This window comes from Anomalospiza imberbis, chromosome 1 (assembly GCF_031753505.1).
Source record: "Anomalospiza imberbis isolate Cuckoo-Finch-1a 21T00152 chromosome 1, ASM3175350v1, whole genome shotgun sequence".
NCBI lineage: Eukaryota > Metazoa > Chordata > Aves > Passeriformes > Viduidae > Anomalospiza > Anomalospiza imberbis.
This window is the reverse complement of record NC_089681.1, coordinates 151488257-151502497: the sequence shown is the minus strand read 5'-3', so window position 1 is coordinate 151502497 and position 14241 is coordinate 151488257. Positions and strand designations below refer to the sequence as shown.

General features: G+C 53.7%; 1 protein-coding gene across 3 annotated transcripts in view; it reads right to left on the bottom strand.

The window, feature by feature from the left end:
- Positions 1 to 14241, bottom strand: part of MAP4 (microtubule associated protein 4) — a 147476-nt gene that overhangs the window by 38671 nt on the left and 94564 nt on the right. For all 3 annotated transcript variants that reach the window (XM_068176517.1, XM_068176525.1, XM_068176531.1), the window contains 3 exons: positions 12122 to 12988; positions 11031 to 11174; positions 10181 to 10327 (listed from right to left, as the gene is read on the bottom strand). In XM_068176517.1, the coding sequence (XP_068032618.1) occupies positions 10181 to 10327; positions 11031 to 11174; positions 12122 to 12988 (1158 nt within the window). The remainder of the gene's footprint in view (positions 1 to 10180; positions 10328 to 11030; positions 11175 to 12121; positions 12989 to 14241) is intronic.

The window sequence follows — 14241 nt, the reverse complement described above, 5'->3', positions numbered from 1 at the left end:
CAACAGCCTGCAATGAGATGGCACTGAGCATTTCAAAAGCATTATTAGAGCAGCTCTGTTATTACCAGCTCCTGCACCACAACTGCATTAGTGCTGATGATCTCAGGATGACTGGCTGCACTTACACATCCTTCAGCCCCTGCCCTGATTAACACAACGTTAATCAGCTGATGAATTCCTGTCAGACAAACCCAATTACAGTTTGGGGTCCCACAGGAGAACTACAAACATGATATGACTGAGAGGTCACTGGGCAAATGCTAGACCCACTTAAAATAATGGAAACCAGGCAGGAAAAGAAAGTATTTACAGCAAGAGCTTCACTGTGGCTGCAAAAGCAAAGCAAATCCTGTCATTAGACAGGGATGGGCATTTCTTGCTTTTAAATGGATTTGATTTGCACACAAACTGTTGAGAAATCTGCCCAGCATCCCACAGGCTGACTGTGGCAATGGGCAGCACGACAACCTGGCACGGGCTGGGGACAGGAGGCTGGGGATGGATGGGAGGGCAAGAGGGATCCAGGCATGAGATGAGCACTCCAGCCCCCATTTGGGGCAGGAATTCAGGAGCAGACTGTCTGCACCACAGGGTGGTTGTGCAATGAGCACTCAGCTGTGGAGCTGGCCCTGGGCTGAACAGCTTATGCAAATCAAAATCCATAAGAGGATACAGCCCCCAAACACTGAAACAAATTAATTTCTTTTTTTTAAATCGACTATTCTTCAAGGACACATTGAAAAAAAAAATCTTCTGCAAGTCTCCCTTTGAAATAGAGCTTGAGGAGCAGAGGGAAGGGGGATGTCAGCAGCAGATCAGAATCCAACAGCCCAACCCTGGCCCAGTGAAAACTTTCAATCATTCTCCCCGTAACCATTCCCCAGCACCCAGCACCTCCTTGGAAGTACAGAATTTAGGACCCTGACTGTCATCTCTAATTCCCAAACTGAGTTTAATTCACACAAGAGGCAAGACAAAGGTTCAGTCATATTGCAAAGGCTGATGATGCCTGTTGTGCTTCTGTTATCAGCTCAGCTGCCTCCTGACATTAAAAGGTATAAAATATTTTTCAGGAGGCTCTGTCTCATTGTCATTTTTCCAATGGCAATGACAACAGTGAGAAGCTGAAATAAGCCTAAAAGAGGGATAAGGGTTTAAATTTAAGAATTGCACAATCAGCCTTATAGCCAATGCTCCTTAAGCTGCAAAGTCAAAAATAGAAAAAAATAAAATTACAGAAGTGTGCAAGGCCTAATTTCCAGGAGATGGATCCAACTCCCGTCAGAGAGAGGGATCTGCGGCATCACAGTTGCCATGGCTCCCGAGGGAGCTGTACCACAACGCTGGCACCTATTTTAGCAGCACAGACAGGAGCTGATGTTTTTAGGGAGGCATCCTGTTATCCTGGAACACACAGTGTAGGACATAGGGAGCCTGGCTAAGGAGATTTCATCACTGAACTTCAGCAGGAGGTCGTCCCAAATGTCTTAATCTGGGAGCAAATCGCTGCCTGCCCACCAGGGAAAAGAAACAAGAAAGATGGAGAGGGACTTGGGCAAGGCATGGAGGGACAGGACACAGGGAATGGCTCCCACTGCCACAGAGGGGATGGATGGGATATTGGGAATTGGGAATTCCTGGCTGGGAGGGTGGGGAGGGGCTGGGATGGAATTCCCAGAGCAGCTGTGGCTGCCCCTGGATCCCTGGAGTGCCCAAGGCCAGGCTGGACAGGGCTTGGAGCAGTCTGGGACAGTGGGGGGTGTCCCTGCCATGGCAGGGGTGGCACTGAGTGTTCCTTAAGGTCCCTCCCAACCCAGACCATTCCAGGATCCTGTGAGGATATCAGGTGTGGAGTAGGAACCTCCCAGTGCTGCCTGACAGCACAGGTGAGGTGCTGGCCAAGGTGTGGCAACAGCTGAAGATACAATCCCCCTGAGCATCCCATTGTTACAGAACAGGAGCACAAACAGGCACGTGGAGGGGACACACAGTCCACGGGACATCTGGACTTCCACAGCGATCCCCTGGGTCCCTGCAGCCCTGCCCAGGGGAGCGCTGCCACCACCAGCCCTGGAAATGGTCAGAAAGGTGTGGATGTGGCACGGGGGAATGTGGGTCAGCGGTGGCCCTGGCAGAGCTGGGGTTAAAGGCTGGGCTTCTCCAACCTGAACAATTCCCCGACCTGTGTCAGTGAACAAGCACGGTCACCGGGCCAGGGATCTCAGCACCTTTCCCTTCCCTGACTGCTGGGCTCAGCTCGGTGCCACTGAGGTGTGAGTTCCCTCTCCAGGCACTCCCACACCACTTGTGCCAGCTGAGGGACCCAGCCAGGCCCTGGGGGCGTCTGCAGCTCGTGGAACAGCTGCTCCATGAAGGGCCAGCACGGATGGAAACGGAGACAAGAGCCTCAGTCATGTGTCTGGGTTTGTGGGCAGGGGCTGCCCAGGGAGCTTTGGAGTGCCCATCCCTGGAGGTGTCCCAGGAACACCTGGAGGTGGCACTCAGGGCTCTGGGCTGGGGACAAGGTGGGCACTGGGCACAGGACTCCAACCTGAATGATCCTGGGATTCTGGGATGGCAAAGCACCTTCAGCTGCTGTGGGAACACGGCACCAAGAGTTCCAGAACAAGCTCAGCCGTGGAACCACGGAAGCTCCTGAGCTGGGAGGGACTCACTGATCCAACTCCTGCTCTGCACAGACACCCCAAAATCCCAGCCTGGGCATCCCTGAAAGTGCTGTCCAAACACTCCTGGAGCTCTGGGAACCTTGGGAATTCACCCATTCCCTGGGAAGCCTGGGCAGGGCCCAGCAGCCTCTGGGGGAATTCAGAGCTGGGCATTCTGAGCTCCTCCTAAAAACCCCAACCAACCAACTGTTGACTCTACAAAGTGTTGAAAGGAGGAAAGCAATGGAAGGTTATCAAAGCCCTGAGTAAACTGACAACAGGACAACTTCCAGGTGCAAAGTTTGTGCCAACTTACTCACAGGCTGCAGTGCTACTCTGAGCCAGGACTCGTGCAATCCGTGCACGGTTACCTGTGCAAGATATTCAGGAGGAGCTTTTCATTCAAAAACTCCTGGCACACAATGGAAAGGCTTGGAAGAAATGTTGGTTTTGTAAAAGATGCTGCCTTCAGCTTTCCCTTTGTTTTGTTGCATCATGCACCAAAGAGCATCACTTCTGCAGGCACAAGTTCATGCAGAGAACACCACTTCCACTAAAATAGAACTACTTCAGGTTATGCAACACTCATTAAAATTACAAAACCTCTCAAAAACCTGAGCAGCATGTTAAGGCACTCTGGAGCTCGGGGTCTGGTGAGTTAGTGGCTGCATCATGCAAACTGGCAGCAAGAAACTCTGCAGGAGCAGTAACAAACTTCCATGCCTGATGACAAGGCAAAAATGGAGAGCACCTGAGGGCAGGGATAAACTTCCCGGCCCATCTCAGCAGAGCAGGGTTCACAGAGATGCCAACTCTTTCTGAGGAAGCTTTAGAATGAGCACAAGTAGAAGAATATTTGTAATTTCATCTCTAGCCGTATTTCAAAATTTCTAAGAACTGGATGCAGTTCTGTGGGATGAATTCCAGCTCATTTCCTATGAGCACAGGGTCTTGTTCCCTGGAGAACAGCCAGGGTGCCCAGCCCTGGATGCTGACCAGCCCATCCAAAGTCTCCTAAGAGGGATAAAGTCCCAAAATTTCCATCAGTCCCACCATTGTTTTGTTAGAGCTGCTTTGGAAAAGGTTTTGATTCTAGAAGGAAACACGTATTGTGGATGAAGAGGCTCAAGGAGGCTTAAGCCAAACCAACTGCAGGAGGAGAAGGGGATGCAGTTGGTCTGAGGTGGGATAAACCCAAACCCTGCAAACAGCAGGGACCCAGAACATTCCCTGCCCCTGGCATCCTCCATCCCTGAGCAGGGCCAGGGACCACCGTCACACCCCAGCTCATGGCCACTGCACCCAAACACTCCCCAGCATCCGTAAAGCTCAGTCCCGACGGGGACCCCGGGGCAGAGCTCTGGCACTCGCAGCGAGCTGCCAGCACCCCGCTTTGGGAAGGAGCACTGGGAGCCAGGCAAGCAGCCCCAGCAGCCCCTGAGAGCAGGCAGCACCCCTCATGCCACGCCGGGATGCCCACTGGGGCTCATGCCAGGGCAGGACACGCAGCAGGCCCTGGGCACACACACACACCTCTGTCCGGCCGCCGGGGCACGGCTCTGGCCACCAGGGCTGGCACCCCTCGGGCCTTGGTGGGTCTCATGTAGCCCTTGAGCTGCTCTGCTGCCTTCGCTCTCTCTTTCTTTGCCTCTTTCACTGCTTTCTGCTCATGTTCTTCTTCTGTCTCTTTAGCTGAGGCTTGAGATTCCTTTTCTTTGGCTGCGTCTTGAGATTCTTTTTCTTTAGTTATTTCTTGAGATTCCTTTTGTTTAATTGTGTCCTGAGATTCCTTTTCTTTAGTTGTGTCCTGAGATTCCTTTTCTTTAGATGCTTCTTGAGATTGCTTTTGTTTAGTTGTGTCCTGAGATTCCTTTTCTTTAGATGCTTCTTGAGATTGCTTTTCTTTAGCTGTGTCCTGAGATTCCTTTTCTTTAGTTACTTCTTGAGATTCATTCTCTTTGGCTATGTCTTGAGATCCCTTTTCTCTAGTGGTATCTTGAGTTTCTCTTTCTTTATTTGTGTCCTGAGACTCCTTTGCTTTGGTTTTGGCTTGAGGTTTATCCACCTCAGGCTTTGACACCGGAGTGTCCTTCAGGAGAACCTCCCCAGCACAGGGAGGATCATCCTCCAGGAGAGCAGGGCCCTCCTCTGCAGGCTGACAGGGACCTTTTTTGTTCTCTTTGGGCTGGTTTTGGGTACTTTGGGCAGCAGTCCCAGCAGCCTCAGGCTCAGTGCCCTGGTGCTGGGGTGAGCTCTGCTCACTCCTCGTGTCCCTGCCCTGCTCAGCCCCTCCAGCCTTCCTGTCCTTCCCAGCTCCTGGCACAGCCTGGGACACGGCTGCAGGGGCTGGGGAACAGCTCCCTGTGCTGCCAGGTGTCCCTGCAGGGGCTGGGGACCTCCCTGTGCTGCCAGGTGTCCCTGCAGGGGCTGGGGAACAGCTCCCTGTGCTGCCAGGTGTCCCTGCAGGGGCTGGGGAACAGCTCCCTGTGCTGCCAGGTGTCCCTGCAGGGGCTGGGGAACAGCTCCCTGTGCTGCCAGGTGTCCCTGCAGGGGCTGGGGACCTCCCTGTGCTGCCAGGTGTCCCTGCAGGGGCTGGGGAACAGCTCCCTGTGCTGCCAGGTGTCCCTGCAGGGGCTGGGGACCTCCCTGTGCTGCCAGGTGTCCCTGCAGGGGCTGGGGAACAGCTCCCTGTGCTGCCAGGTGTCCCTGCAGGGGCTGGGGACCCCCTCCCTGTGCTGCCAGGTGTCCCTGCAGGGGCTGGGGAACAGCTCCCTGTGCTGCCAGGTGTCCCTGCAGGGGCTGGGGAACAGCTCCCTGTGCTGCCAGGTGTCCCTGCAGGGGCTGGGGAACAGCTCCCTGTGCTGCCAGGTGTCCCTGCAGGGGCTGGGGAACAGCTCCCTGTGCTGCCAGGTGTCCCTGCAGGGGCTGGGGACCTCCTCCCTGTGCTGCCAGGTGTCCCTGCAGGGGCTGGGGACCTCCCTGTGCTGCCAGGTGTCCCTGCAGGGGCTGGGGACCTCCCTGTGCCCTTCTCTGCAAAGGACACGGTGGCCCCTGGTCCCCCTGTCCCCTCAGCAGCTCCAGAGGCTGCTCTGTGTTTTGGATCTGCTGCCTCGTGAGGAAGCTCTGAGGGAGCCTTGGCAGTGTTGTGCTTTCTATCAGTGGGTTTTATTTCTTCATCATCCACCTTTGCCACGGGACAAAGGTGACTTTTGTCCTCGGGCTGGCCACCCTGGGAACCAGCCTCTCTGCTCTTCCCATCTTTCTGGGAAACCTCTTTTGCAGGTTCTTTGGGCTGCTCACGAGATTTCTGGGTCTGCATCTCCTTCTTAGCACCAGGTCCAAGCTCTTTGCTGCTTTTCTCTGCCACTGCTTCCAGAGGAGGAGGAGGAGGATGAGGAGGAAGGCCCCCAGTCCCTGCACCCCCCTCTCCCTGCTTTGGGAGGCCACAGGGAGCATCACCCCCATCACCAGGGCCACTTGCTGGGGTCTGAGACATGGATTTGAAGTCACTTCCTTTATTATTCCAAAGTGTTTGAGGGCCAGTGGGAAAGTTTTTAATGTTTCTGTTTTCATCTACAAGATCTGTGTCTTCCAGCACACATTCCAGCCCAGATCCTACAGCAGGCTGTGCTTCACTCCTGTCTGGTTCTGCCTCCCAAGGAACAGGCTGCCTGGAGGCATTTTTAGCCTTTTTACTGCTTCCATCATAGCCCCTCTTTTTAGATCTCTCAGTGACTGGGGCCAGGCTGGGATCTGACACTGCTGGATGCTCTGGAATAGGATTTTTGTTCCTGCTGCAAGGACTGACACCTCCTGCCTCAGCTTTGTCCCTGATCTCCAGGCCAGCAGGAGGGAACATCCCTGCTCCTGTTCTATGCTCCAGCAGAAGGGGCTGCTGTGGGTCCGGCTCCCCCTTTCTGTGTTTCTCTTCACCACCTGTGTGTGACTTCCCTGGCTCCAGAGGCAAAGCAGGAGCCTGTACCTTGGCAGGATCAGGCAGGTGACCCAGCAGCACCTCTGGAGTCCTGGAATTCTCTTTGCCCGTCTCAGACTGAGTTTGTTGAACATGTCCCACTACAGGGATGACACCTGGCTGCAGCTCAGGACTGTGCTCAGCCTTTTTGCCTTTCCCATCTCTGCTTCTACCCTTGGGCTTGTCCATGCCCAGTCCCCTGGTGGGACTGTGCATCTCTGCCCTGTGCTCTGGGAGAGGCTGGGATTTGCCTGCTTCCTTCCCTTTATTCACAGGCCAAGTTTCCTTAGTTTCCAAGTTTCCTTTCCTTATTTCTGGCTGTGAAGTCTCTGTTTTATGGCCTGAAAGATTTGGCTGCTCAGAGAAGCTCCCAGTGCCACGCTGGATTTCGGGCTTCCCCAGCTCCTCCTCCAGCCTGTCTCTTTGCAAACCAGACCCCTTCTCCTTAGCCAAGCTCATTTCCTCGCTGCCTCCAGCCACCTGCTCCTGCCTGCCTTCCCCCCCAGCCCCCAGGACAGCTGCCTGCCCAGAGGGGCTTTTCTCAGGCTGCTTCCTTCTCCCATCACTGCTCCTCTTCCTGGGTTTCTCTGCCAGCACTGGCACATCCGAGCTGAGCCCAGCACCTCCAGCCTCCCTGCCTTTCCCAGCCAAACCCACCTGTTCTGCGGGGCTGATGGTGGCAGCCAGAGCAGGATTTTTGGCTCCCTCTCTGCTCTTCTCCAGCAGCAAAGCTTGGTCTACACCTCCCAAATCAGCTGTTGTACCTTTCCCAACATTTTCTTTTGGTTTCTCCAATCCCAGCTCAATTGGCCGTTGCATTTTAGCTGCATTTTCCTGCAAGACCCCGGCAGGGACACAGCCCTGCTCTCTGCCCTTATCACTGCCCTCCTTCACCTTATCAGCTCCCTCAGGAAAACTCCCCGAGTCCATCTTATTCTCAAGGAAAGGCTGCTGGAAAAAGCTCCTTTCTCCTTTTTTGCTCCTTCCATCGCTGCCTCTTTTTTTGGGCTTGTCTGCAGGACAGGCCAGTGCAGCACTGCCTGATGGGTGTCCTCTGGCAGGAACACCCTGGCCATTTTCAGGATAAACTGTTTCCTTTCCAGCCTCATCTGTCCTCCCTCCTTCAGTGAATTTGCCTCCATCCTCTGAGAGCATCATCTGCTCCGAGCAGCTTTTCATTCTTTTGCCTTTCCCTTCACTGCGCTTTTTTTTGGGCCTGTCCATCCCGTGTGTCAGACTGGGATCTTTCCCAGCCTGCTCCGAAGCAGGGACTCCTTTCCCTTGGTTTGGATCTGGGGGATCTGCTGCCACCCCCCTGCCCCCTGCCTGGCCAGGGCTGGGATGTTTGGGAGCACCCTGGGCCCCTCTGCCCTGCCCAGCTGGAACTTCCCCAGCTTTTGGTGGAACTGGAGGAGGAGCTCCAGGAGCGTCTGCTGGGCTCCTCAGTCCTCCCTCTGACCCTCTTTGACTTTCTCCAGCTGCCTTTGGCTCTGTAGGGAGCTTGTCCTCCACGGCTGCAGCCTCCAGGTGAGGCTGTTCGAGGGATTCCCTTTCAAGCCCGTTGCTTTTTCCCCAGTTTTTCTTGGCTGCTGTTTCCAGGGAAGGCTGATGGACGGAGGCACCGGGTGCTTCCTGCCCCGGAGACGGGGTTTGGGGCTCCTTGTTTTTATGGGAAAGGGGCAATTCCGAAGGGCTGGTCTGTAAGGGAGTTTCTGCTGTGCTCAGATTGACCCTCAGCTCGGCACCTTTTGACTCCTTGTCCTCCCTCTTCTCATTTTTACTGGGGAAATCTCTCTCGGTGGCCTTGGTGGGTCCCTTGGCTGCAGCAGATTCCTGCACCTCAGTCTTGCCCACCTGCTCGGAGGGAGCCTCTTTGCTTTTGCCCTTAGATGCCAGCATGCAGCTGCCACCTCTCCTTCCCTCTGTTTCCATCTCCTCCCTGGGTCTGGCATCCAGCACACCGCATCTGGGGCCCTGCTGTCCTGGGGCTGGCACTGGGAAGGTGTTTTGCTCCTCCAGGATATGACCCCCAGCTGTTGTTTTAGCCCCCTGTGGCACATCCAGAGCTCTGCTTCCTGGGGGTGTTCCGGGACACGCGGCTGGGTTCTGCCACTCCACCCCAAAGGCAGCACTCCTGGCACCTCTGGAGGTTCCATTCTCATCCCAGAACTCCATCCCTCTTGGCAGCTGGTTTCTCCTTTGTTTTGGTTTCTTTTTCTTTTTCTTCACCACGGCACCTTCCAAATCCCAGTTTTCCTGGGGAGGATCTCTGCAGCTCTCCACAGGCTCCGTGGGGACATTGGTGGCCTTTTTGTGAGGAACCCTAAAGCGAGGGGATGTTCCAGCACCACAGCCAAGCTCCACTGTGGAACAGGGGTCTGCTCTGGGCTCAGGACTCTTCTGCTGTGGGAGACCTACGGGATGCTCCTCTGGCACATCTGTGAGAGGCACTGGGGCAGGTTTTGCTCTGCCAAACCCACGGTCCCTGGATTTGGGAGCTTGCCTGACTTGTGCAGTGGGAAGACCTGGAATACAGGAAGCCTGCTCAAACATCGAGGCCACTATTTGCTTGATAAAAGAAATAATAAATCTATTCTCTGTGTGGCTGCAGCCCTCTCAAACAGGCCCTACAGGCAGATGTGCAGGATTTCCCAGCACTGGAACCACACCAGAGCCACCTCAGGAGGGCTGGGGTAGGTAATTACCCCAGCCTGTGTGATCTGCCCCAAATCCATCCACCAGTGCTATTTAAACACAAGTCTGACACAGGCTCTTACCCCACCAAAAAGCACCAGTTCTTGCAAGGACATGCCATTGCTTTTTAAAAATGCATTAAGGATCCATTTTGTCTCAGCAAGACAAGATCAGAGAGAGCCTTTTTATATCTCTAGCTGGCATCCTTCCAGAGTGGGAAAACAGAAGTTTAGTGGGAAGATGGGAAGAGAGATGGGGGCAAGAGAGCCAAGCTTCCCCAGCACCCAGGGAGGAAGCAGGGGGAGGCAGAGCCTCTGTCCCAGGGTCACCTGCTGTGTCCCTGGGGATCCCTCAGGGCATGAGGAGAGCAGCAGTTGTTTGTCACTCAGCCCTGGCCCACAAATCCTCCTCCACACCAAGTGTGAGCAGCACCAGCTCCTCTGGAGGCTGGGTCAGTGGAGCAGGAGAAAATCACGTCTTCCTTCGGCAATTGCACAGCTCGGCCGGGAAGGAGATCCTCCCTGGGAATATCCTCATGAGAATTAACAGTCCTTTGCAACACCAAAATAAAAGCCAGTGCTGATGGCAGAGAGATGAGAGCTCTGCGATAAAGCACTCAGAGCACTTGGATTTGGGCTTTCAGTTTGAATGTGGAGGGAAAAGAGTCTTGGAGAGGGCAGGGATCTGAGGGGAAGGGTGAGCCCAGCACCAGGAGCACTGAGAGCCACACAAAGACATTTCTGCTTGCCCAGGTGGCCCCACAGCCAGGAGCAGAAGGTGAAGAGTTCCCAGAGGAGGTTTCCATGAGGAAATGGAAGTATTTTTAATATTATGATTTCTATCCTACCTGTGGGCTCCTGCAGGGTTTTCCCCTCCTGAGGTTCTGCATGTTGGACGTGGTTGTGCTCAGCCTCCTCCTTCTGTGTCTCACCATCCTCAGCAGGAGCAGATTTTTCTGGAAGGTCTCTATTTTCTAGTGCTCCTGTTGCTTCAGCTGGAACATGAAAGACAGGAACAGAAAGCTTCATGTCTCAGGAGTACAGGCAGCCTGCAGCTAAACCCCAGCCCTTGCAAAGGGGTTAACTTTGTGTTCAACAGGAATGAGGTTTATGAGACATGGTTGGCTCATCCCCTCACAATCCCATTTCAGCAGCACTTTTATGTTTGGCACATGCCAAGGTGGGGGTAGAACACGAAGCAGGGACCGTTGCAGGGCTTTTAAGCACAGGGTGAGGGTTTGTTTGGGTTTTTTTCCTCTTTGTAATCAGCCCAATTCAGACTATCCCAGCTTCCCACTGGGAATTCAAATCCAGAAGGAACTCCATTATCAGCCTGGAGACCCTGGCTAATGCTGATCATCTTGTATTCATCTATACCTCACAATACATCCACACAGCCACCACAACATTCCTCACTCCGCATAATTACAGCCAGTTTTCATTTGCAAGGCATAATTACAAGGGAGAGCAGTTCTCCCTGTAATTAATTTTATTTAAATTTCAAACAGAAAGGAAAACGGTGACAGGCATTGGTACAAGCACTGTGCCCGAGGAAGGAAAGGACAAGTCCTGTGGATGTGGCCCGTGTCAGCAGCCACTGAAATCCTGCTTGGGATTCCAGTCTGGAGCCTGGCCCTGGCTGGGGGCAGCAGGCAGGGCCTGTGTGGGGCAGAGCTGTGCCCTGGCTGCGTTTCCCACCTGCTGCCTCCAGGTGCTGCTTGGTTTTCCCAGGAATTTCCTCCTCCCGGGGGCTCGGGGGAGGTTTCCCGTCCTTCATCTTCTCTGAGTGATCCACACAAACTTCTGGGACTTTGGATTCCGCCTCCACCTTTGCTGTTGCTTCTGCAAATGGAATGTAAAGAGTAAAAATTCCTATTTTTAAATACAGATCATATTAAATTAGATAAAAATCACTCCCTCGGCTAATTTTTTTATCTTCTGCAAGGAACTGAAGGGTTTCCTCACTTTCAAAACCTGATTTTTAGGATCATTGTACCTTCCTGCATTGTCTTGCACTTCCTCTTTTATTCACTCACCTGGGCCTCTCAGTCTCTACATTCAAGTGGGTTTTTTTTTTTTTTGGTTAAAACTTCTCTCTTGAAATTTATCCTCATCATTAAACTGACGAGTATTAGAAGATAAGAAAAAATATCTCACTCCAATCCCATCCACAACCAATCCACATATGCTGCCTCTGCCCAGGACTATTTGTTGCATTTTAGTAATATAAATATAAAATAAATACAACTTTGGAGAGCAGTTTTCTCTCCAGAGGGATGGTGTCCCAGGAGAAATCCACACAGCACAGCAAACCTGCACATGGAAAACCAAACACGCCCTTCCCAGCATTCAACACCTACAGTCATCCCAAGGAAAGGTCCCAGAATTATCAACCAAGCCTTTTAGTCTCTTCAGAAATTGTTTTCAAGAAGCGCTGTTTGTCAGCTCTGTGTCCTACAGGGTTTGGGAGATTTCAGGGAGAGCTGAGGGTGGTGGTGACACAGAGCAGGGATGAGCCAGCACCTCTCCATGGCTGTCCTTAGACCACTCAGCACTGCTAAGAACGCCCAGTGAAAATTTGGAAATCATTAAAATCCTCTAGTTTTATGTTTTGTCAGTGAAGAATCCCCACGATGCATTTTCTGTGTATCCTGAGAGCAGAGCTGAGCTCTCCTCGAGGTGCTTCACCCAAAGCCAATCAACGCTGGGCTCCGTGACCTCAGAGGCCTTTTCCAACCTGAATTACCTGCCACTGGGATTCTGGGATTCTGGGATTCGGGCACACTCACCTGCAGGAGACTTGTCCTGCTGAAGGGCAGCCTCAGATGTCAGCAGCTCCCCAGACACAGCAGTCCTGGGGGCAGCTGCAGGGCCAGGCTGAGCTTCCACTGCCACGCTCCCACCATCCACAGCAGGGACAGGCTTGGCTGGAGCTGCAGGAGCAAACCCAGAATCCAGGCCATGGTGATGGTTGACTTCTGCTGCTGGGGCAAACTCTGCATCTGCTGCTGGGCCAAACTCAGATCCCATAACATCCTGAGCTTTGTTATCTGCTGCTGGAGCAAATCCCAAATCCAAGGTATGGTGAGGTTCCACATCTGCTGCTGGGGCAAACCCCAAATCCATGGCCTGGTGGGATTCCACATCTGCTGCTGGGGCAAATCCCAAATCCATGGCATGGTGGGATTCCACACCTGCTGCGGGAGCAAACCCCAAATCCATGTTCTGGTGGGATTCCACACCTACTGCTGGAGCAAACCCCAAATCCATGGCCTGGTGGGACTCCCCACCTGCCGCTGGGGAAAATCCAAAATCCACGGCTTGGCGGGACTCCGCACCTGCTGCTGGGGCAAATCCCAAATCCATGGCCTGGTGGGACTCCACACCTGCTGCTGGAGCAAGCCCCAAATCCACCCCATGGTGGGATCCAGCATCTGCTGCCGGGGCGAAGCCGAGCTCTGTCCCCGGGGTGGACACGTCATTGACACCTTTGGCAGGGCTGCCTTCGGGTGCAGGAGAAAAGCCCCCATCCGTGGCCTGGAAAGGGTTGGCTGCTGCTGCAGGACTTTGGGGAGGTTTGGTGTCTCCAGCAGGGACGGCCCCAGCCTCCTCTGCGGGAAGGGACGCGGCGTCGGCGGCGGGAACGGAGGCTGCACCTGGCACAACACAGGCACCACAGGTCAGGGAAAAGCCCATGGAAACTCCTGACCTGCTGGTTTATGGCTGGGGAACACCCAGGGCTCACTCCCTGTGTCTCCTCCCGGCTTTCAGCCCCACCTCCTCCCCCTGCCAGCAGCTCACCCCAGCTGTTCCAGTCCTTATCCACTCCTGGATGCATCCAGAGCTTCTCCTGCTGCAGCCCCACGTGCCCTGTGTGCACCCCTGGCTGCAGTGGGGCTCCCATCTGCTCCCAGCCCTGGGAGCAGCAGCTGGGATGGATTGCTTCTGTTCCAAAGCTCCCTGATGCCACACAGCTGGCAGGGGGCCAGAGCTGCTGGATCCTCTGCCCGGAGCACATTCCAGCAGAGCCCAGCCAGGAACCACAGCCAGCGGCTCCTGTAGACCCAGCGTGGCTGGAGCTGGAAGGCACCTTAAAGATGTCCCAGCTCCAGTCCCACTCCCTTCTCCTGGCAGGGACAGCTCCCACCATGCCAGGTTGCTCCATCCTGGCCTGGGACACTACCAGCAGCCACAGCTCCCTGGGAAAGCTGCAGGACACTCTACTGCAGGACACAGAAAATGTGGAATCACCTGTGTGAGCCCAGCGGGTTTTCCAAGAGCAGGAAAAGTCCTGACACACTGCAAAGCCACAACCTTCATTCTAAACATGGTTTGTGCTGCTGGTGGGGTTTGGGTGGTGCTGGCACTCCTGACACAAAATCCTCCCACGAGTCCCAAATTCCCTCTATTCCTTCAAATTGGCCTCGTTCATTTTTCACACAGTATCTCCCAACACTGAGCTGGTAGCTCCAAACCAACATTTGTCACTTCACAACACAATCAAACCTCTGCATTTAAGCTCCTACTTGCCTAAAATCCCCTTGAAGGAGGTTTTTCAGTCAGATTTCGTTTAATGTTTCAGCTGTCCAGAGGCAAGCTTTTCCAAATGATCAGTGCCAGAAGCACTGGATCTCTCTTCTGCAGCTCCTCATCTCGACAGCCCCAAGGTCTGCCCACCCTCTGTGTCCTGCAGCTCAGTGCCCCGAACATCTCCCATCTATTGCTGATGACCAAGAAAACAACATTTCTACCGATTTTTTGAGTCACATCTAAAAATATCCTCCCCAACCAGTGGAAAATGTATGAAATCTAAATCAGATACTTAAACTGAAGTCAGAAAGAAATAGAAAAATCAAAAAAGTCCCTTGTGAAATGGTACTTAAGGATGCATTTAGATAAAACAAATATT